Here is a 22469-nt window from a genome sequence, read left to right on the forward strand (position 1 = left end):
ATGGGTGGTTTCGACTTTCAGGAAACAGATTCAGGAAGTGAGCTGAAGAGAAGGACCTCAAGGAAAACCGTGTTTACTGGAGAAATATTTATATTAGCAACAAAGATTTTTAAAAGCCTCACCTCTGGAAATAGAGGAAAGATTCAGTACAACCTTAATCTACTGATCAGCTGAATGGGCCCTGTGAGCCGGGAGCAAACTGTCAGAAAGATGAAGGGCCCTGTGGCCGCCTGGGCCATCCCAGGACCTGGGCAGCGGCGGCCTCTGGGGAGCGAGCAGCTGGCCGCCCTGGGCTGAGGCGGGTGGGGAGAGGGCATTTCCCTTGCACTGAAATTGCCCTTTCATTACTTTCTAACGCACTTAGGGTGCCTTGCTGCCGACTCAAAATCCTGGTAAACCAAGCCCGTGTCTGTTGGGAAGGGCAGGGGCATCTGTGAGCCCCTTCCCACCTCTGTGCCTGCCACGCTGGCAGCGGGTGAGGCTGGAGTGGCCTCAGAGGCCTTCCGAGCACAGCTCTCCCGGGGCCCAGGGGCGGTGCTGTCCTGGCCGTGGAACTGGGATGGAGGCTGCACGGGCACCTGGCCGGGCTGCTGGGGATGCCCAGAGGTGGGCGGGGTCTGGCGAGTGGGGGTACCTCTCCGTAGCCTCTACACAAGTCATCCCTGGTCCCCACGAGCGCCCCCACACACCGAGGTGTGGTTACGAGCCTTCTTCGTGTTCCTCCTGATGGGGGGGGGAGGGAGACGCCACACTATGGGGTCCCCAGGAGTCGGGCGCCAGGGAGGCTACTCACGGATTTAACATCTTCAGGTACTTGATGCCCATCTGGATGGCCTTCTGCGAGCACACCATGGTGACCTCGTGGTCGTGGGCTGCGTAGGCAAAGTGGCTCAGGCGGGCCAGGGTCTGCAGCTGGACCAGGGGGTCCGTCCAGTTGCACTCGGAGACCATCTTCTGAAGCTGCGCGGAGGGCGGGGGAGGGCGTTCAGTGCGGGGTGACCCCTCCGCCCACCGTGGTGGGTGCTGTCAGCTGGGGGCCACTTCATTTGCTGAAACCTTGCACCTCGCTGTGGATCAGGGAGCGATGTTATTCCAGAGAGACCCGGTGGGTACAGGGCCATCCCACGGCACACACACCGAGGCTGAGTTACCGCGTCACTATCGCAAACTTAGGCCCAGCTCGGGCTCAGGGTCGCCTGTTGCTGGGCAGAAGCCCCGGTGTCCACGCTGCCTCAGTATCCCCAGGAACACCCTGCTCTACATGGAGCCACAGAGGAAACTCAGAGGGAAGCAGCCGAGTGAAACTAAACACAGGCGCTCTGAGGGGGACAACAGGTGCTGGTGAGAAGGCGGTCACTCAGGCAGGCCAGGTTCCAGTGCTGGCCACACTGGGCAAGGCCCTCTGACCCCGGCTCTGCCTCCGAGCAGCAGGATTTGAACAAGTGGCCTCGGGTGGGGGGATTCTGTCTGGCGCGCCAACAGGGCATCTGGTGGTGACTGCCTGGGCCTCGGTGGGCACAGTGACCCCTGGGGGGGGTGACACCTGGGGAAGGTGATGCCTGAGGAAGGAGGTGATGCCTACGTTAGCCAAGGAGGGCACGGTGAAGTCCATGAGGCCCAGCCCGTTGCAGGAATACATCTCCAGGGCGACAAGGATTCTGGTCACGGCGTTGATGTCCTCGTTGGTGCCCTGGGGAAGGAAGCACAGAGTGTCCGTGAGCCCAGGGTCTGGCACACTTGGGACTTCAACCCTGTGAAAGACCAGCTCCGTGGCAGTAATCGGAGCTATTTGTATAAAAGTTTCTCTCCTGCCAGCACCGGTTTGGCTCAGTGGATAGAGAGTCAGCCTGAGGACTGAAGGGTCCCAGGTTCGATTCCGGTCAAGGGCATGTACCTTGGTTGCGGGCACATCCCCAGTGGGAGATGTGCAGGAGGCAGCTGATCGATGTTTCTCTCTCATCGATGTTTCTAACTCTCTATCCCTCCCCCTTCCTTTTGTAAAAAATCAATAAAATATATTTTAAAAAAGAAAGAAAAAAAAGTTTCTCTCCCAGTGACCTTCCTACACCATCAGGAGGCAGGAAGTGACGCAGAGTGGTCAGACGACGGGGCTGACGGGCTGCAGGTGGAGGGCAGGCCACCAGCAGAGCGAGAATGGCCTTCCTTCTGTCCCCCTCCAATCGGCCCTCGATCCTGGCCCGCTCAGATGCCCACGCTCACTGCCTCTCCGGTCTCCCTTTCAACCTGTCCCAGTGCCCTCTGCCTCCAGCCAGTGCCCCTGGGAGGCTCCCTCTACGGCCACACACCCATCTCCTCTCCGGGTCCCCACTTGCTCCCCCAGCCCCCTCTCCCACAGCCTTGTGTTCACAGCTTAGGGTTCCGATATCCTGCCAAAGCAGGTCCCCGCTGGCCTGAATGCACCTCCAAATAAGGCCACAGTGAGCACCACTGAGGGTGGGGAGCACCCCCAGAGGCCCAGTGGCTCGGTGGACATTTGGAAGAGTGACCAGAGGGCTGGAGGAAGGGGAGACACCATGGCCTGGGCAGGTGGAGGGGGGCCGGGGCAGTGACTTCAGTGGGAACAGCCCTCCGTGGAGGGGAGCACCGTGTACAGAAGGGCACGGCCCGCTGTGCGCTGCCCTCCAGGCTGGCGAGGCCCAAGGGGAGGGAGACGGGGGAGAGGCAGCGCCCGCGGCCCACCTGCTCCTCCGTGCCCAGCCTCGTCCCGATCTGCTGCTGCAGCAGCTGCTTGGCCTTCACCCAGGTGGCGATGAGCTGCTGCCGGGCTTCGATGGGCACGACCTCCTCGGGCACCGTCCCATTGGTCAGGGTCAGGGCAAACTCGCAGACCTGAAATGAAGGTGTCCTTGTTCATACAACCAGGACTCTAAAGAGAGAGACCTGAGCCGAGACCCAAATCATTAACCATACGTGGCCCTGGCCCTTGGTGCAGACCGCAACCGAGGCTTGAACACCTGCCAAGCCCGGCCCGTCCTGGAGCGGCCAGGAGCTGAGGTCTCGGCGTGCGGCTCGCCCTCCCACGGCCTCACCCCTCTGGCACGCTGCACGGTGGCTCCTGGTGCCTTTCTCTCCGAGGGCACCTGCCGAGCGCCCACCTCCTCACCACTCGGGGCAGCTGCAGGTCCTGCGCTTCCCTGAAACTCACTAAGGAACTTGCTTCCCTCCCTGTTGGCTAAGATCCTTCTGGACTAGAAACGGGTGACGGATTTGCCAGTGGTTTTCCACATCCATCACGACCACCATGTTCCTCCTCCTTGTGGGCCACCACGATCAGGTGCACATTGATCGGGAGGTGACTTCCATGGGACCAGCGCTCCCACTTGCTCGCAGCCTCTGGATGTGGCCCCGGCTGCTCTGCACTCTCCTGGCTTCGCACCCCTCTTGTCCTCTGCGCCTGAAAAGCCAGCACAGGCACGACCTGGGCCTGAGGGACGTCGCTCCCTGTTTTTAGGGAAAAGCCTGTTCCTGTCCTTGCTCAGTACCCCTTTTCCCGGCAGATGGACAGGCTGACAGTTTTACCCCCACTGCTTCCTGTCCTCACCCGGGGACCGGGACTGCGGCGAGGGGCCGCCCCGCGCACCCGGCCTCTATACCTCCACCGCCGTTCTGATTTCAGAGATGGCTCCTGAGTCCAGTGGTGTGTGTGACGTGTTTGGTCGGATGACTTTTCTAGATTTTTCTGGCACCTGGGTTGGGATCCAGCTGATAATTAGGCCTCGAGCCAAAGCGTTGCAGAGCATCGCCAACGTGAGGGAGTCGCTGGAACGCAAGGGGTCAGCGGGTGAAGCTCAGACTCGAGGCGCGAGTCCCCAGAGTCCACAACAGCCGTGCTCACGGGGTCCCTGTCTCCTGGGATTAAGCGGAAAGGTGGCCCCCCACCAGGCGCCACCCGCTCCAGGAGCCGTTCTCGGGCCCCAAGGGGGGCAGCTGGCGGTGGCAGCCTGCTCTGGGGACGCACTGTCCCCTGACACAGGTACCTTCACAGTGGAAGGCGACCCTGGCCATGTGGGCTGGACAGAAAGGCCCTGGGTAGCGATCAGAGAAGTTCCATCCATCACCAGGGCAAATGGGCTTGTACCCAACCTCCGTGTTTCTCACCAGAAACGAGGTGGCACTAAAGCGTTTAAAATGGTCACAGGTGATCTCCGTGTGCTAAGAACTGGGGACTCAGATCCTCGTCTCCAACAGAAACGCGCAGCACGGCGGCCACGAGGCGGCCCAGGCTCGAGGCCCCGCAGCCCACAGCCCCACAGGCGCGATGTCAGAGGCCGAGCCGGCCTCACACCCACAGGCGAAGGGAGGCCGCTGGGCGCCTCCTCATTTCATGGCCCATTTTCTTTATTATTCATCACTTTAAAAAAACATCAGCTTGTATGTTGCCGCATTCTGACTCATTCGTTCTTGAATTTCTACTTTAGCATCAGAGACAGGCTGGGCTTCCAGGCCGGGCCCTGGGCGGGCGGGCGGGCTCCTGGGAGCCCCCTGAATCCCCACACACTGCCCGCAGCTCAGAGAGGGTGAGTGTTTGGCTCAGGGGTGCACGGCGAGTAAATGGGGACCCTGGGATTGCTGGAGCAGCCCTCCCCGGGGCAGCACTAAAGAAGGGGGACACCAGCCTGACCCCAACGCTCCAGGGCCAGGACCCACCCGTTGTGGCCGACGGCCTTGACGATGGTCAGGAGGTGGTACAACGCGTCCACCAGCTCCTTCTGCCGCCCAGCCATGATGAGGTGGTGGTTGTGGTTCAGGACGTACACCATCGCGTTCTGCACGATCCAGGGCTCCTGGATCTCCTGTCCGATCTCCGCGGACCGCAGCCAGCTGTTCATGGCGTACTGCGACAGGCTCTCGATCCAGCTCCTGCAGGACGCACACGCCACGCTCGCCTCTGAAGCAAGACCTTCCCCCACGGGCAGCACAGACCCAGCGTGACGTCTGCCCAGGGCCCTGCCCCGGCTGTGGAGCGGGGTCAGAGAGGTGCCCCTGCTGGGGGTGCCTGCCACGCTCTCCTAAAGAACCCTGGGCCTGCCCAGTCCCCCTTCTCCACCCGGGACATCCCTCGGGCACTCTCGCCCGGTACCTGGTCTACAAACTCCCAGCCTCCCCATCTGAGGGCAAAGTCCTGCCCCAGGGCCACCGGGCTGCCTGCCCACCTCCGTGGCCGCCCCTCACACACCAGCCCCTCTTCTCAGGGTGACCAGGTCCACTCAGCACTGTGGGCGAGTGACGACTGTCCACCCGGGACTGGGCAGGGAAATCCTTTATGTAAAGGGCCGGGCAGTATCTAGGCTTTGCAGCTCCAGGTTGTCCCTCTTGTATATCTTCCTCTATGTTAGTTCACAGATTTTTAAAATGTCAAAACCACTGAGCTCCTGAGCTGTACACAACCAGGCCCTGGGTCAGATGTGGCCTGAGCCCTGGTCTGCTGACCCTCCTGCAAATGGAAACTCCTGGGCCTGGGTCCAGACAGGCCTGGCAGCCTCGCCTGGTGCAGCTCTGAAGGCCACAGGGACAGGGGACCTTCCACCAAGTCAAACTATCCGCACAAAGTGGCGCCTGCTGCCTTCCCGGAGCCGGCCACTGGGGCGCCCCGGTGCACGCGGCGCACAGACTGGCCAGCGGGCTCCTCGCGCTCCAGGGCGCACAGCTGGGAGAGCCGCTGCCTGCGTAATGGGAAGAGGGGAGCAGGCCTTTCTCCCCCCTCGCAGGGTGAGAACAGTTACGTAGGGCGCAGCTCCTGGGACATGACAGTCCATTCAGTCATTGACTTTAAAAAATACTATTCTATTTAAAAACAACTCGGACTGTCGTTATTAACACAGCCCCCGCTGCCCAGGTGTCCGGCTCGAGGCATCTCACGTGGGCGAGTCTCCTGGACGTTCCGAGGGAAATGCTGTCATTCACACGGGGAGCCATCGAGGCGTGACCCCGCACACCTTCTCCTCTGGGCCAATTAAAGAGCTGCCCCTTGCTCTACTCCCCTAACATCTCACTTTTACTAACAATGGGAAGGTTGGAATGATCACAAGTCGGAAACCCTGGGCCCCAGTCTTGCGGCTGTTCTCACGCAGGACACCAGCCACGCTCCTGGTTGGACACAGCCCTGCCCTCCACTCCACACCTCCCCCGGTGGCCACAGAGCCCGCGCTTCAGGGACGGACGGTGCCACAGGGGCAGAGGACACGGGGACCCCGCCGGTCACGCGCCCCCTACTTGTATGTGTTCCACTCTGAGTTTTCCTCGGGGGACTCGAGCACATAGCCTGTCGGGTGCTGGCTCAGGTTCTCGGTGGGTTTGGGATGGTCATTGAGCTCCACGCCCTCTGACTGGAGCAAGTGGACAGTGGCCTGTATAGGAACAGCGCGGCGGGAGAGGTCACGGAGCCACGCCCCCGGCAGGCACAACTCAGACACTATTTCTAGGGAAAATGCATTGCAAACATGTCACATTTTGATTTCTATGTTTCTCCCAGAAAACCCCCAGAGCCCAGGAAACTCCCTGTACACAGTCTCGTTTAGGGAGCAGAGGTGGGGACAAGTGGCACCACTGTCACTCCACCAGGCGGTGGGGTCAGCGCCCCCGGATGCCCACGCGGCCACCACGGAGGACTGAGCGGATGCCGGAGGGGACCCGGGCCCGCCGGCCGACCTGTGCACGGGACGTACCTCGGCGCTGATGAACCCCACTTCCGCGAACTTCCGCAGCAGGCTGGGGGACCCCGGCCGCTGCAGCAGGACCTGCGAATGGGCCTTGGCATCAAACGAGCCGTCCGTGCCCCGCTTCTTCTTTCCTGGGGGAAGAGCAGAGCTTCAGACAAGGCCCCAGGTCACCCGGCTGCCCCTCCCAGCTCCGGGGTGGGCGGGGTCTCTGAGGGGTGGGCACTGTGCCCAGGAGGGGATGGAGGAAACTTCCCCAGGTGTGTGGGCCCCCGGGGGGGTGACAAAGGTGTCCCCATCTCTACCTGACGCTACAGACTGCACATTCTTGGTTTGCTCCTGCGGTTCTGCCCGCCGAGCCTGCCACCCCCCGCCCCGGGGCCGCCTCTCACCTCTCACAGGCCCTGTCTTCACTGCCCACTAGACCAGAGCTCCTCCAGGGACTGCACCTGGACGCATCCCGGACCCAGCGCCTGCACACACTCCTGGGAAGCACGCCTGCACAGAGGCGGCTCCACACTCACCCCTCACCCACGCCGTCAGCTCCGGCCCCGGCACTCGGCCCACAACAGGTCCCTTCCCTTTTCTCACCTCCTAACAACCCCACAGTGACTGTGAGAGTCAAAGAAGATGATTGAATAGGAAACCAGATGCACAAAGGAGGACCCTTGTCAGCAATCATGGCCCTGTGATCACCATCACTCTCACCATCACTCGGGGTGACCCTGTGATCACCATCACTCTCACCGTCACACTCTCGGGGTGACCCTGTGATCACCATCACTCTCACCGTTCCCCTCTCAGGGTGACCCTGTGATCATTTTCGCACTCATTGTCACACTCTCGGGGTGACCCTGTGATCATTGTCGCACTCACTGTCACACTCTCGGGGTGACCCTGTGATCACCATCACTCTCACCGTCACACTCTCGGGGTGACCCTGTCATCACTGTCACATTCACCGTCACACTCTTGGGGTGACTTCATCACCATCACTCTCACTGTCACATTCTCAGGGAGCGAACACATGATCACTCTCTCTCCTGGGATGACCCTCACATCACTGTCTCCCCATCACGAACAGTGCAGCCAGCTGCAAACATCTGTAAAATTCCGTTTGCACTTGAAGACCCACCGGACTCAAGTCCTGGCACACTGACCCCCTCACTTCAGGACCAACCGGCCTCTCCCAGGACCAGGCGGCCCCTGCTGGGCTCGCCGCCTGGCAGTGAGCCGGGCGCTGACGGGGGCTGCGCCCACCTTTCTTCGCCCGCGCCATCTTCTTCACCTTGACGCTGTCGTACAGGAGGCAGAAGCGGCTGGCCGTCCGGCAAACATCCCACACACCTTGCTTCCGGGCAACCTTGGCCAGCTCTGCCCAAATCTGTACTCTGCTCACCAAAGACCCAAACGAAGAAAAATGTGAACGTGGCTGCGGCTGGTAGAAGCAGAAACCACTAGAACGACTGCTCCTGAGCAGAAGGCACTGGTGGGTCTACAGTTTCAAGGTTGCAAAAAAGCGACCATGAGACAATCAATGCTCATAGCCAGGGGCCAGAGGCAACAGGGCGGCCTGGCAGGGGGGAGCTGGCCCGGGGTGAGAGGGTAGGGGCGCCCGAGCCCAGTGTCATGGCAGCCACACCCCCGTCGTTTAGTTAACATGCTTGGTCTCAGGGGCAATGGGGGGGTCCCCTGCCAGGCTCCCCAGCTGTGCGCCGCCTCCTGCCGGCCTCCAGGACCACGCGTGGGGCCAGGGCCGCAGTCAGCTCGGGGGCTTGGCTGTGTGTGACCTGTCCTTCTCCGGGTCCTCACTCACCTCTCCTTTTCATTCTCATTCCCCAAGCGCCGCAAGTGCCCGGCGGCTTTCTCCACGCTGAGGAGGTGGTGCCGAGCTTTGGCGTAGAGGGCGGTGAACCGGCCCCTGTTTCTCCCGATGGAAACTGAGGACAGAAACGAAAGGCAAACGAGGCTGATGTCATGCAAGGGGTCACGTGACATGGAGGGACTGCACCTCCGTTCCAGGGATGATCTGTGCAGCCACCGTCACGGCAACCCCAGGGCTCTGGGCTCGGACAGAGCGTAGAGCGACCCTTCCCCGGGGCACGTTTAGTCTTTTGATGGGAGTTAGGTCGTGCTCACTGTGCCTGCGTGTGAGGGGGAAGCTGCCAGGCCACTGGGCACAGCGTGCTGCAGGCTGGGCCTGGTCACCCTGCCCTGCTCGGTCCCGTGGCAGCGCCACCCAGGCCCTAGTTGGCTCTCCCTCATGCCGGTGCCTGCCCAGCGCCAGGTGTTTGAGCAGTTTGGTGTTGGAGGCTGCCCCTCCTGGCACATAAGCACGAGCTCTGAGAGCTCAATGTCAGGGCCTGGTAGGCAGAGGGCAAGGTGGCCGGGCTCCGACCTCCCGGCCCCCACCCGGGGCAGGGCGCAGCGGGGGTGCGGGGGGGGGGGGGGGGGCGCGGGCTCTGTCTCGCAGCTGGAGGCTGGTGCCCCGGGAGGGAGGCGGCACCTACCTTTGGTCTCGTTCTCGCTGTCGAGCACAATCTGGAAGGTGTCGGGGGCCAGGGCCAGGCCCGCGTTCACCAGGAGGGCCCGCTTCTTCCGGACACTGTCTTTGGGCATGGCTTTCTTTGCCTGCGCAAGGGAGAGATGGTTCCGACCTTTCCCGAGCGCTCTCGGGCTCTGAAGAGGCGCCGTGGGGCCCCGGGCCGCACCTGCTCGATGGCCATGATGGCCTTGTCCTCGGCACGCTCGGGGGACTGGTACAGCATGGAGCAGAGGCGCAGCCGGTTGAAGGCCATCTTGAGCTTCTCCTGGTACAGGCCCTGGCCGTCCAGGCGCATGGCCTTCTGCAGGTGCTCCATGGCGGGCTCCAGGCGGTCCTCGTCCTCCTCGATGCGTGCCATCTCCATGTGCACTTGGCACCGAAGCAGGACCATGAGGCTAGAGAGCAAGCACAGCGTCATGGGGCGCGGGGCACACTGGCCGCCCGCGAGCGCCTCGGGGGCACCGTGCAGTGGGCCTCCACACCCTGCAGGTGCCACCTGCCTTGCCTTGAGGACTCGCACAGAGAGCAGGTCCCTGCCGACCACGGGAGGCCCGAGCCCAGCAGGCGACAACAGAAAGGGACCTGGCCTCCAGGACTGAGCAGCAGCAGCTCAGCAAACCAGGGTCCTGCTAGCAGGAGCTGCTGTGAGTGAGGGACATGTGACGCTGGGGCTCGGCGCCTCCGTCATCACCCCGCACGGCTCTCAGTGCTGCCAACTCAGTGCTCCCCACTCGACAGCAGCCCTGCCTCTGCCCCCTGGTCTCCTGGCTGAGGCACACACACCCACTCACACGGCACCTGCCCCAGGGCCCATCCCCGCCGGGCACTGTTCCTGCTGCCCCTGTGCGGGAGCCACAGGCAGCCGGGCGGGGCGGAGGCCACATCTCAGCAGGAAAAGGGAGTTCCTCCTCCTTCCACACGAGACCCAGCGTCTCCAGCCCCCTTTAAGGGAGGGTGCCTTCCCCGGCGTGCGGCACTTCGGGGAGAATGGCCTGGATTTCATCCTTATCCCTGGGGTGGGAGAATTCTGGCCTTGCTCTCTCCCGCCCACGTGTCACCCCTCTCGGAGCGGGCAGCCCGGGGCGCCGACGCACGCACTACCTGTCCATCTTCTCCAGGATCTCCGCGATGTTGGTCAGCGGCTTGCGCAGGTGGTGCCGCAGGTTGTGCTGCAGCAGCGGGAGACACAGGTTCCACTGCGTGGTGCACACCACGTGGATGGCCTGGGGGTCGCCCAGGCGGACGGCTCGCTGCAGCACGACCTCCAGGCTCTGTATGATATTCAGCTGGGTCTGCACAAGAGACAATGACCAGCGTGGGAGCTGGAAAGACGGGTACGAGTCGCCTGCTCCGGGTGGCCCCCGGGCGGGCCCCCGGGAGGCCTGGGGGTCAGGGTGAGGCCTCTGCCACGTCCCAGCACCCTCAAATGGGGCGCCAACCGGCTCCCACAGTGCCAGCGCGCAGGAAACCCGCACACGGCCGGGCACCCACGGCTTCTGCGCAGGGCTTACCTCCACAGCCACTCGAATGTAGATTTTAATTTTACTTTCGAGTCTTAGAGCTTCTAATTCATACTCCAAGCACTCAATCTCGATCAGCTTCCCAGGGTCCTGCACAACGCAGATAGGGAGACTTGGCACGAAGGCAATCACACACAGCCATTAACGTCAACGACAATTTTAAATAACTCAATGCACTAGGTAGAAATTCAGCAAATAAAATCAGAACACAAGAATATATTTTAAAATTTTAAATGTTTATAAACAGCCGCAAGACTGGGGCCCAGGGTTTCCGACAATGATCACAGGGTCACCCTGGGACTTAGATTTAAGTGAAAAAGCTAAAAAAAATTTTACCACCTGAGCTGCACACAACGAAGATGGAGGGAAACGTGCCTCCTGGGCTCCAAGCCTTTCCCTCCCCTTCCCTCCCCTTCTGTTCCCTCCCCTCCCCTTCTCCCCCCCTTCCCTTCTCTTCCCTTCCCTTCCCTCCCCTCCCTTCCCCTTCCCTCCCCTTCTCCCCCCTCCTCTTCCCTTCCCTCCCCTTCCCTTCCCTTCCCTTCCCTTCCCTTCCCTTCCCTTCCCTCCCCTTCCCTTCCCTTCCCTTCCCTCCCCTCCCCTTCCCTTCCCTTCCCTTCCCTCTCCTTCCCTTCCCTCCCCTTCCCTTCCCTCCCCTTCCCTTCCCTTCCCTTCCCTTCCCTCCCCTTCCCTTCCCGTCCATCACAGCGGGCAGGTGCCCACCCACAGTCACTGGCCACTTACTTTGCTGTCAATGTCCTTCAGGTCTGAGAGGCAGCTGACCGCAACATCCTCACATTTCAAGGTCAGAGAAAGATGAGCTAATTCAAAAAGCAGGAAGAATCTGGAAACAAAAGCAGAGCAGCAAGGCATCACCAGGTGCCGGGAAGATGCCCCCGGCAGCACAGGCGTCCAGCCGTCATGCACCGAGGCAGGAAGTGAGAAGAGAGTACGGAGCCCTGGCCGGCAGCTCGGCTGGTGAGAGGGTCATCCTGACCCGCCACGGTTGGGGGTTTGATCCCTGGCCGTGGTACATACAAGAACCAGCCAATGAATGTCTAGGTAAGCCGGAAACCAACGATGCTTCTTTCTCTCTCTCCTCTCTCTCTTTCTCTCTCTCTCACCAATAAATAATAACTTTTTAAAACAATCTTTATAATAACATTTACGTGACAATGCTAAGGACCTATGATGGCCTGAGCAACTTTGAGAAAGGACAAAGTCAGAGGACACAGTCAGTCCTACCTGACGGTAGGACACTACAGAGCTGGCAACTCCAGGACCTGGCCCTGGTGTAAGACAGGCAGGTTTCTCAGCTTTGACGCCGGGACCGGGTCATCCGTGCTGGGTGGGGGACCTGTCCTGTGTGTGGCAGGATGCCGAGTCCCCAGATAGTGGCAACAGAGTGTCTCCAGACACAGCAAGTGCCCCCGGGACAAGCCCACACCCTCCTGCCCTTTCCCGCACCCCGTCACTACCCTAACAGGAATGCCAATGCCTGTGTTGGTGTCAACATCCTCCCCTGGCCCGGCCTTGGGAAGCGGTGAGTCCCTGGGGTCCCACCCTCCCTGCCTCACCCGTCTTCTACCCACTCTGCCCCTGGACTGACAAGGGCTCTGGCAGGCCCAGCCTCCCGCCTCCCCGCCCCACCCTCCCTGAGCTCCGGCCACACGGGCCTGTGGCCCATGTGAGAAGGGAGAACCCACCAAAGTAGAAATGACTGGTTTTAGTCCTTCCTGGTTTTGATCGAACAAAACATTTTCCCCACTCGAGGTGTCAGCGGGCCCCGGAGGGTCAGGCCGAGGAAGCACCTGACGCGCACAGCAGGCGACTGAGCCTGATCCCCAGAAAGCGGAGGGCACACCTTCGCCTCCCGGCCAAGGACAGCGACCAGATGCTGACCGCACCGAACCGTGAGGAAGCCAAATGCCAAGCCTGCTCTGGGCACCCTCTCCGCCACACCGCAGCGAACTACGAGCTCTTACAAAAGCGAGGGGGCGGGGGCGGGGGGAGCCCTCTCAAGACCTGGGGGGCCTCATGCGTGCATGGGGAGAGGCTGCATCACAGGGCGGGTGGGGACAGCACCCTAGTGCGTGCTCTGCCAAGTTCACAGGTCACCGATGGGGGTACCCGGCAGGAACAGGGGACGCTCGCTACTTTCAGAAAATGCACCACTCCCAGGAATTCAAGCCAGGATCGTCCGAAACTCTGAACAGGCTCAGAGGGTTCAGGAACCAGGGCGCACAGAACTGAGAAGTTAGCATGATGTTGGGGCCGGGGGCGGGGGGGGGGGGGGGGGTGCGCGCATGGAGGGAGGTGACCAGAACGCTTGTCTTCCACCTGGAAATGGCGGGCAGCCCCTTGGGAAGGTGACCTTGAAAAGCACTCTGCAAGAGTCTATTTGACTTTCAAAAGTAGGATGTGAAGTTACACATCCCCAGCTCGGCCCGCACAGCACAGGCCTCAGGACCACAGGAGCTAGAGGAAGTGCACTGTAGCCCGAGGAAGTGCGTGGCGGGCGCGTGGGGGTAGCTGGGGTGCTCCCTGTCTCCGTCCCTTTCTCCCGTCCTTACCAGATCTGTACCGCCACGTGCAGCTGTGCACCTGTAGCGCATAAACACTTACTTTTCCTCTTCCGTCGAAGGCGGGCTCTGGTGATTATAGAGATCTAACTGTTTATAGGTGCTCTTCAGAATTTTGTTGGCATCTTCAGGTAAATCATTCTTATCCAATTTTCTAGAATTAATTCAAACATAAATAACGCAGCTCCTGTTGGGTTTATTCAAATCATCCTAAAAAAAAATACTCTGAGTCCATGAATCTGTTTCTCCCACCGAACAGAGGCCTAAAATGAATCCACCTCGTCTCTCTCCTCGGCTCCTGGTCGACACCTCACTCGCCTCACCTGCCCCCACCCCCGGATCCGGCTCTCTTCCTACGTCACTGAAAACGAACACACCCCGGACACCGTGCACCAGCCCCTCCACCGGGCCAGCCGCACACAGAGCCCACCTTGCGGGATGCCAAGCCTGTCGCACTGGCTGCCCCAGGACCCAGGCCTCCTCGCTGCCCTGGCCTCTCCCCTACGCTGGCATCTCGCCCACCCTCCCCCCTCTCCACGGCAGCAGGTCTGTGCCGGGGTACAATTCCTCTCCCTGGGCCCTCCAGCTGCTCCAGCAGGGTCTCGCCCACTCCTCTAGTTTTGCTGAATGTCCTGGCCAGCCTCCAACCTCCCCTGGGGTAGAGGCCCCCCTCCACAGCTGTCCCGCAGCTCCGCCCCCACGGGCACAGCAGAGAGAGGGCACCGGGAAATCTTACGCCTGTTCTCTCTCCCTAAACACTTACTGTTTTAGAAAGTTAATGTGGAAAGTGATGGCCAGGTTAATGGAACGTTTCTTTTCTTCCTGTAACTGATGCTCGTCCATCAATTCATGACGTACCTGTTATGAAACGGAACAAGATATCCATTCAGGTTTCAATGAGGAACCGGGTAGAGATCGGATGTCGCGTTTAGCTATTCGTTGGCGAATATTCCTTCTTTGACGTTAACATTTGCAATGAACAACTATCTTTTCGTGAATTATGTTTAGTACTTAGTTTTTCATATGTAACTTGATTTCCAACACAAGACTTAATAGATTATGAATGCTCTTCATGCACGTTGTTATGGTCATTACTTTCCAAGTTTTCCACTGTTTTTAAAAGTCAGTGCTGTTTGTTACAGAGGAAATACTCAGAGTCGCAATGAAGAACAGTTGTTGTGTTGTGTCTGTGTCTGCATGTTTTGTGTCCCTCGGTGGCTGGACCTGCAGGCTGGTTTCATGCAGGTTTCTGACTGAAGACACTGAGCCAAACTACTTCTTCTGTCTCCACGTTGGACCTGCCGACTCACCATCACAGAAAACATCTGCTGGTATCTGTGCGGCGCGTGCTCTTTTATGAACGGCGCTGCTGTGGGACAGAGCTTCGCGGCCTCCTCCTTCTTTCCAGCCTGTAGGTAGCACTCCAGCAGCTCCCTGGAGAACACCAAAGTGGCGGAGAGAAAACGCTGGGGAAACCATTTTCTGTTGCAAATGTCTGATAAGCAGCCTATGGCGCTGGTATTATTTTCATGTTGCACAGACTTCGGAAGACACGGGACGGGCCAGCTCCTTACCCCGAGCCATCGTCTGGCTTGGCAGGGATGAGGAGGGGGAAGGGGACTGCACTATGGGACAGGCTCACACTTTCTGTGTTTTGAGTCAAAGCACACGTCCTGTTGTAACACCCAGGGGATGTCACCTACAGTCAGGAACATCCTCAGACCAGTCGCACAACGCAGGGCCCTCGCTACAGAGCCGGAGCAGCGACCTAGGCCTGCACCGGGGGGTGATCGCCCACGGGGCGAGGCAGGGCGGGCGCCTCCACTCACAGCATCAGCTCTGCCTGCCAGTCCTTGTCCTCCTCCTCCGTCTGGTTTAACACGCTCACAATCTGGGAGAGGCTGGGGATCACATACTGATAATACCCAGGCTTGAGAAAGGGCCTCACCATTTGCCAGTAGAGGACCGAGGCGTTATAGACCAAGAAGTAATACCTACGGCACAAGAGGAGGAAGTCTGAGATGCAGAGCCCGTCCCCAGCCCTCTTCTGGGAAGAAAGCTAAGTTCCTCTGTCCCCAGCAGGTGGCAGCAGTCCCCTCTGAGACCTATGGCCCGCACTGCATGAACACTCACAGCCCTCCCAAGGGCAGCCTGGTGCCCTGCTCAGACACCAGCTCAGCCCCGGCCACCATCACCCGGCCACAGGCTCCCGATGCCAGACTGGAGAACACCTCTCTCATTCAGTCACTCCACAAAGTACCCAGCTTCCCATGAAAATATACCACTGAGCAAGGCCTCCTTTGACTCCCAAGGAATAGACAAGAACAGGCAAGAGCAGGGAGAATCAAGGAAGGCTTCCTGGAGGTGACATCCTGCTGAGACCCAAAAGGTGACCAGGAATCAGCCAGGAGAGCAGTGCCGGAAAAGAGGACTGGCAGGCGGAGGAGGGAGAGCAGAGCCTTCCAGGAGCAGGCTCTGGGTATACACAGGAAATGCAAAGTGTTGGGGGGCAGGACACCCCTGGGAAGCTGGGCTTCTTCCTGAGGGCTGCAGGGAGCCACCTGAGGGGCTGCGTTCAGAATCACAGGGGCTGATTCGCCCCTTTTTCTACAGGCCTCTCTTGGGGGGTTAGGGGTGGGGGGCGCTCTGCCTTGTAGGACCCCAGGTGTCTGGCGGTCTTCTCCACTGGCCCTTAGATGCATGCGTGATGCTAATTAACGCTATTACCCAGGAAGAAGAAGGACTCAGGGCGCTGGCAGTAAGACAAGGCTGCTGGTTCCTTTGTGGGTTTACTCAGAGCCCCCAAACCCCTGGCATGCAGCAGCGACCAGGCCCCTCCCTGACAGTGCCCACCGCTCCGGTTTCCTGGCCCCAGGGCATGGTCCCCTTGAAACACCCACTGTCTTTAGAACCTGTGGCTTGAGGCCACCGGGCTTCCCTGTCTGCAGGTCCCCACTGAGGGAGTCTGGGGGCTGGGCCCCGCATCTCCAGCACCTATTACAGGGGCCAGCCAGAGAAGGCCATCGATGACAGTAGCGGGACAGTGAGGGAGCGAACCCAGGATTTAAGCTGAAATCTCCTTAAAATGTTGTGTCCTATCTAAAAAGGTTGCGTGCAAGCTTACATAGTATTTTTGATGAAACAAGTATTAATTAAGAAGAAAACTGTGTTGGAGTCTCAGCCAAATCACCTCCAGAGACACAAGGCCTGGGCCCAGGTGGTGGCTGGGGGAACACAGGCCAGTGGGGGCAGTGCAGGGAGGAATGCTGAGCCCCGGAGAGGCCCGGGAACTGGTGAAGAGAGGCCCGTCGAGGAAGCTGGTACAAATCACCCCCAGGTCCCGGAAACCACGGACCAGAGCAGAGGATGCAGCTACGGGGACTGTGCCCTCAGCCCAGCTCTACCTTAGAGACATGGGTGACACGATTAGTGCACTAACCACACAGAGCAAGGAACAGAGAGAACCACTTGGTAGATCCTGGTCTAAACCTTTCACACAGCCCCAGTCGGGAGCGACAGAACCATGGCCTACCGAGGTTCTCCTTTCGCAAAGTTGATCGCTTTCATGTACTGAGTCACGCAATTTTCAAACTCCTCCTAAAACATAAAGAATTGCACAATTAGCCCTAGCCGGTTGGGCTCAGCGGACTGAAGGGTCCCGGGTTCGATTCCAGTCAAGGGCATACTAGTATTCCCAGGTTGTGGGCTGGATCCCCCGTAGGGGGCGAGCAGGAGGCAACCAATAAGCAATTCTCCCTCATCATTGATGTTTCTATCCCCTTCTCCCTTCCTCAATGAAAAGATATATTTTAAATACTTTAAGGTTTGTGTAGCCTGACATAATTTTGGAAGGGGGTGTTAAATATTAACTGTTGTGATTCAAGATGTGGAATTTTGAGGAGAATCGAGGCAACCTCCTGGGGGAAGTAGAGTAGGGCAGACACCTCATCTCACTGACCATCTTGAGAGTGTCCATGTCAAGCCTCCTGGTCCACAGGAACTAAAAGACAACGCAGGGCGCCCTGGCTGGTTTGGCTCAGTGGATAGAACATTGGCCTGCGGACTAAGGGGGCCCAGATCGATTCAGGCCAAGGGCGCATAGTGGGGGGAGGGGGGGCGGGGCTCGACCCCCCCCCCAGTAGGGGGCGTGCAGGAGGCAGCCAATCTATGATTCTCTCTCACCATTAATGTTTCTATCTCTCTATCCCTCTCCCTTCCTCTCTGAAATCAATAAAAATATTTAAATAAGCTCCGGGAACCGGCTCTCACCAGATTTTCGGTGGACTTGGGGGCACACAGCTGGGCCCTGCACAGGTGCGCTCGGCCCAGAAAATGGGTGACTGGCCCCTTCGCCTTGAAGTACATCTGGATGCAGTCCTCGCTCACCTCCGGCTGCCCCATCTGCAAGAGAACACCGCTCGGTCGCCGCCTCCTTCCCAAAAGCACAAGGCGGAGCTCGAGGTCGCCCTGAGGAGGGAGGGGCCCAGCGGTCTCTCCCTGGGCACCCACCCGGCGCTGTGCCCTCCCCGTCCTTCAGCTTCCAGCAGAAACCCCTCGGACAATGACCTTCAGGGCCTGCTCGGCGCACAGAACCAACAGGTCGGGGCTGAAGCTCTCGGTGGGGTCAAACTCGGATTTCCCCAGGTCGGCGGACTTAATCAACTCGTACGCTCTCTTCAGGGAGGTGGCATCTGTCAGGACAAGCGTTGAGGGAGGCTGGTGAGCACTGAGCAGCGAGGGGCAGTCAGGAGGGTCCAAGAGGGGCCTGGGTCAGGCTGGCAGCCCGGGCCGCGCCCCTGGGTGGCCTCCGACAGGGACAGGATCCTCTCGGCACGGCCCCGCCCCCAGCGGCGCGGCGGGGGAGCCTCAGGTTCAGAATCACAGCCTCCCGGTACCCGCTCCCGAGGGTGAGGGGAGGGGGTCCCCAGGGTCCGGAAGGCTCTCGGAGTCCGGGTCCCCGCCCACCCTGGTGGCTCTCAGCGCGGGCCAGCTCTTGAGTAATGACCAGGTCCATGGCGCCTCTGCCCCGGCGTCTTCCTCAATCCCTTGCAGCCGCTGGCGGTTGCCTAGCGACAGGGGGACGCGGACCGGTCCTACAGGTCGGCAGCGGGGCCACACTTGTCAGTAAGCGAACTCCCCCGAGCCCACCCTATGCGGGCTCCCCAGCCCCCGAAAGCGAGGGCCTCCGGGAGCAGAGCAGGGCTGAAAACCACCCAGAAACACAGCTTATGAAAAGGTGGCCCGGCTTATCAGACAGTGACAGACCGGGGCACGTGACAGCTAGGCGGCTGTAGAGCCCTACCTCACTCTTACACCAAACATAGCTCTAGAGCAGCGGTTCTCAACCTGTGGGTCGCGACCCCTTCACAGGGGTCGCCTAAGACCATCGGAAAACACATATATAATTACATATTGTTTTTCTGATTAATCACTATGCTTTAATTATGTTCAATTTGTAACAATGAAATTGGGGGTCACCACAACATGAGGAACTGTATTAAAGGGTGGCGGCATTAGGAAGGTTGAGAACCACTGCTCTAGAGGTATCAAGAAGTTAAATAAAAAATAAAATGAGACCAAAAATTTCCCAAATAAAGCAGATAATTATAAAAATTCTTGGTCTGGGAATAAGTAGGATACAAAACCCAGAGACTATAAAAGAAAGAGTGATGACCCCATAAAAACTTCTAAGTGATAAAAACCTCTTTCAATAACTGGGGAAACATTGGCAACACAGCATCCAGGTGGAGGGAGGGCTGATTTCCTTAAAACCCTACAAATCTGTAGGAAACCACCCAGTTCAACAGACCAACCAGGGGAGAAGACATCAGCAGCATTTAAACATAATAATCCTATATAATAAAAGGGTAATATGCAAACTGACCCTAATAGCAGAAAGACTGGGAATGACTGGTCACTATGACACACTGACCACCAGGGGGCAGTCGCTCAATGCAGGAGCTGCCCCCTGGTGGTCAGTGCACTCCCACAGGGGGAGCTCTGCTCAGCCACAAGCCAGGCTGCCAGCTGCCAGTACAGCAGTGGTGGTGGGAGCCTCTCCCGCCTCCTCAGCAGCACTAAGGATGTCCAACTGCAGCTTAGGCCTGCTCCCTGCTGGCAAGTGGACATCCCCTGAGGGCTGCCGGGCTGCCAGAGGGATGTCTGATTGCCAGCTTAGGCCCAATCCCCTGGAGAGCAGGCCTAAGCCAGCAGGTGGTCATCCTCCAAGGGGTCCCAGACTACGAGAGGGCACAGGCCGGGCTGAGGGGACCCCCCCCCCCTCCAGTACACAAATTTTTGTGCACCAGGCCTCTAGCCTCATAATAAAGACAAATACGAATCCGAAGAACAAGGTAGCATCCTTCACCTATGGGTTGGGAAAGAGAAAAGCGTTTGACAAGACACTGGTTTGGGGAGAATGTGGGAAAACAGAAGGTCATGTTGAGAAGGCTAACCCCTATTTTGTAAAACTACTCTTTGGAATTCTCTATGTTTTTAGACAGCTTCTTATTCTAAAAAAAAATAACTTTGCTTTCCAGCCTGCTCTAGCCTGCTTGAATAATGAGGAAGATAAACTTAGCTGTCTGACCTTGTAGGCCAGAGACTAGATACGCCCATCCTCTCATGCCATGCCAGGTGTATTTTTTAATTGGATAGAACTGTGTTGTTTTCAAGGTCACCAGCAACATAACCACTAAGCACACATAGGGCTGGCTTTTTAATAAAAAGGGAAGTTCTGCTTGTAGCTTTGCCCAGAATTTGAAAGGCATTTTTCTCTGGGCCCACCGGTGAATTGTGTGACTCCAAACTCTCTGAGCATTGCTTGATTTCTTCCGGTCTCTGCAACATTATGGGAGAATAAACTGGTACCACCTCTAAGGAGGGCAACTTGGTAATATCTGTGGAAATTCCCAATGCACACTTCCTTTGCCCCAGAATTCCACTCCCCCCAACCCCTATGCATGACTCAGAGTGAGCCCCAACTCCCTGCTTCTCTCTGACCTGCGACCTGCCCCGTTTGGGGACCCCAGGCAGCTCTTGGAAGGCTCCAGGCAGCAGCTCCTGGGAGGCCATGGTCAAATAAGGATGTCAGGGTGTCACTGGAATCCAGTAACTGTGGGGAAGGGGCACGAGAGGAGACTTACCTTTCAGAGTGATGCTCTACGCTACTCAAGAAAGAACAGGTTATTTTGTAAGGCTGTGGCCAGCGCTGACTCCCCCTCACCTGTGGCTCAGAGCAGACATGTAAAGAGAAATGTGTAATGAGATGCAAGAAGCACTGAAGGAACAAGGGGACAGAGGAAGGAAAGCCAGGATAGACAGCAGGGCTGGAGCCGGGCTGGGCCTGCAGGCCAGAGAGGTACAGAGTGGAAAGGACTCCAGCGGGGAAGGAAGGCTGGGGTGGGCCTGAGTGCCTGGTCACTTCCTACAATCCCAGGAGGCCGGGCTGTCTTCATTCATTCCACAGGCAGGGCACAGGAGGAATCCCGCCTCGGGGCTCCGGGCTCGGGCTCCCGGGCTCCCGAGGGTTGCTGCAGGGTGGGGACTCAGGCTCTGGAACAAACCCAGAGGTTCAGGCCCCACTCCGTTAATGTTAACTCCTTGCTGAGCAGCTGCAGGCCACGCTGGTAAGTCAGGGACCCGCCTGAGTCTGAGGCTGAGCCAGAGAGACAGTGCTGAGTGGGGGGCACGGGGCTGGTGCGTGGTGGTGCTTGGGGAATGGTACCCGGGGAGGCTTTAGGATATTTCTCTGCCCAAACCTCCGAGTTTACCCCCTGGGCTCTGCAAGGAGACTACTGACTACGGAGGGCACACTGGTCTGTGGAGATGGTCCTTTCCTGCGTTTGGGGAAGAAAGAGCCTCCACCTCCTGGCCCTGCAGCTCTGCTCCCTGAGGCGCTGGCTGGTATTTTTAGCCACCTATTCAGGGGGCCCTCCTCCCTCCTGCTAATGGCCTCGGTATGAACGCTATGAACGCACTTCCTATTATTCTCCCAGCACCACACACAGCAGGCAGCTAGCTGTTCAAATGCAAGATCCTTCGGCTCTGATGGGCTGCACAGCGATGTGATAGAAATAGAAAATTTCACCATCTACCCATCCAAGTTGGCGACTGAATTGGGACGGCAGCTCTGACCCCGCCACCCTCGCACACAGCCGGTGACAGCTGTGCTGAGCCGCGGACCCTGCCCTCCAAGTGCCTGCATTCCCCGGGGGCACCTGGCACCGTCCTTGCTGTTCCCTGAGGTCCTGGCACTGGGCAGCCTTTTGGTGGATACCATGGGGTCCCTGCAGGGTCTGGGTCCTCCGGGTGAGCACCACCGTGGGGACAGAGAGAACTGCGCCCTCCATGGCAGAGGGAGCATTTTGGATTTGTGTCTCTTCTTAAGGTTTGGCCTCCCCTGCTCCTGGGAGCCTGGGGGCCGCCTCTATTGTGCTCAGGAGCTGGGATGTTGCAGCCATGTGGGCTCCCCCAGGACCTTCCAGGCACTCCAACCCCTCCCTCCTCATCAGGCCGCTAAGGCTGCCCCACCCGCCCGGTAATGAGGCTGCTGGGAGTCAGGGCTGGGAGCTCTGTTCTCACTGGGCGCAGTGGAACCCGAGGCTCTCCACGTGGCCTGGGTCCCAGCAGGACTGAACTCCAGGCCCTCGCGGGACTCCGCTTTAACGCTCCGGTCCTGTCCTGCCGTCCTCCCGCCACCTCCCATCTCCATGCTTACTGAGACACCCTCCCAGTAAGCTCACACTCAGACCCGCAGGCTGAGACAGACCCACAACAAAACCAAACTCCCTCCTGGAGATGGGCGCTGGTCTTGGGGCTGAGCCAGCTCATTGTCCAGTGGCTTCAGCACCAACATCCACGTCTGACTGGCGGAGATGACCACATATCCTGCCCACCTGCGGAGGCTGCTGAGCAGGTGAACAGGGGCGTGGACAGAACGTGGGGTTGGGAGATAGTGCCTCTGGGGATTTGGCCGTTCACACCCTCAGCCTGGTCTCCAGACTTTGCTCCCCGATTCCTTTAGAGAGAATATGCTCCCAGGCAAGCAGTTCTCCTGCAACAGAGCCTGAAGCCAGTGCCATGCGTCAGCCCCAAGGCCCCAGTCTCGGCTATGAGACACCACAGACTTTCCTTTTGTGAGAAGAGA

At 59.0% G+C, this 22469-nt stretch overlaps 1 protein-coding gene across 4 annotated transcripts in view; it reads right to left on the bottom strand.

Annotated features, from left to right (window-relative positions):
- CFAP46 (cilia and flagella associated protein 46) overlaps positions 1 to 18353 on the bottom strand; it is a 57243-nt gene extending 38890 nt beyond the window's left edge. For all 4 annotated transcript variants that reach the window (XR_011473532.1, XR_011473531.1, XM_070432135.1 and 1 more), the window contains exons 1-22: positions 18287 to 18353; positions 17888 to 18012; positions 17591 to 17722; positions 16854 to 16918; positions 15151 to 15315; positions 14632 to 14755; positions 14085 to 14179; positions 13365 to 13475; positions 11484 to 11583; positions 10734 to 10832; positions 10324 to 10514; positions 9389 to 9617; positions 9188 to 9308; positions 8494 to 8617; positions 7938 to 8068; positions 6687 to 6811; positions 6235 to 6368; positions 4669 to 4881; positions 3615 to 3780; positions 2701 to 2850; positions 1583 to 1690; positions 794 to 960 (exon numbers count right to left, since the gene is read on the bottom strand). Coding sequence is in view for 2 of the 4 variants with exons in the window: in XM_070432135.1 (XP_070288236.1) it covers positions 794 to 960; positions 1583 to 1690; positions 2701 to 2850; positions 3615 to 3780; positions 4669 to 4881; positions 6235 to 6368; positions 6687 to 6811; positions 7938 to 8068; positions 8494 to 8617; positions 9188 to 9308; positions 9389 to 9617; positions 10324 to 10514; positions 10734 to 10832; positions 11484 to 11583; positions 13365 to 13475; positions 14085 to 14179; positions 14632 to 14755; positions 15151 to 15315; positions 16854 to 16918; positions 17591 to 17722; positions 17888 to 18012; positions 18287 to 18335 (2924 nt within the window). In the remaining 2 variants the exon portion in view is untranslated. The remainder of the gene's footprint in view (positions 1 to 793; positions 961 to 1582; positions 1691 to 2700; positions 2851 to 3614; positions 3781 to 4668; positions 4882 to 6234; positions 6369 to 6686; positions 6812 to 7937; positions 8069 to 8493; positions 8618 to 9187; positions 9309 to 9388; positions 9618 to 10323; positions 10515 to 10733; positions 10833 to 11483; positions 11584 to 13364; positions 13476 to 14084; positions 14180 to 14631; positions 14756 to 15150; positions 15316 to 16853; positions 16919 to 17590; positions 17723 to 17887; positions 18013 to 18286) is intronic.
- Positions 18354 to 22469: the final 4116 nt, after the last annotated feature.

The sequence above is a fragment of the Myotis yumanensis genome, unplaced genomic scaffold, assembly GCF_028538775.1.
Source record: "Myotis yumanensis isolate MYYU_CA2020_CCGP unplaced genomic scaffold, mMyoYum1.0.hap1 SCAF_13, whole genome shotgun sequence".
Classification (NCBI taxonomy): domain Eukaryota; kingdom Metazoa; phylum Chordata; class Mammalia; order Chiroptera; family Vespertilionidae; genus Myotis; species Myotis yumanensis.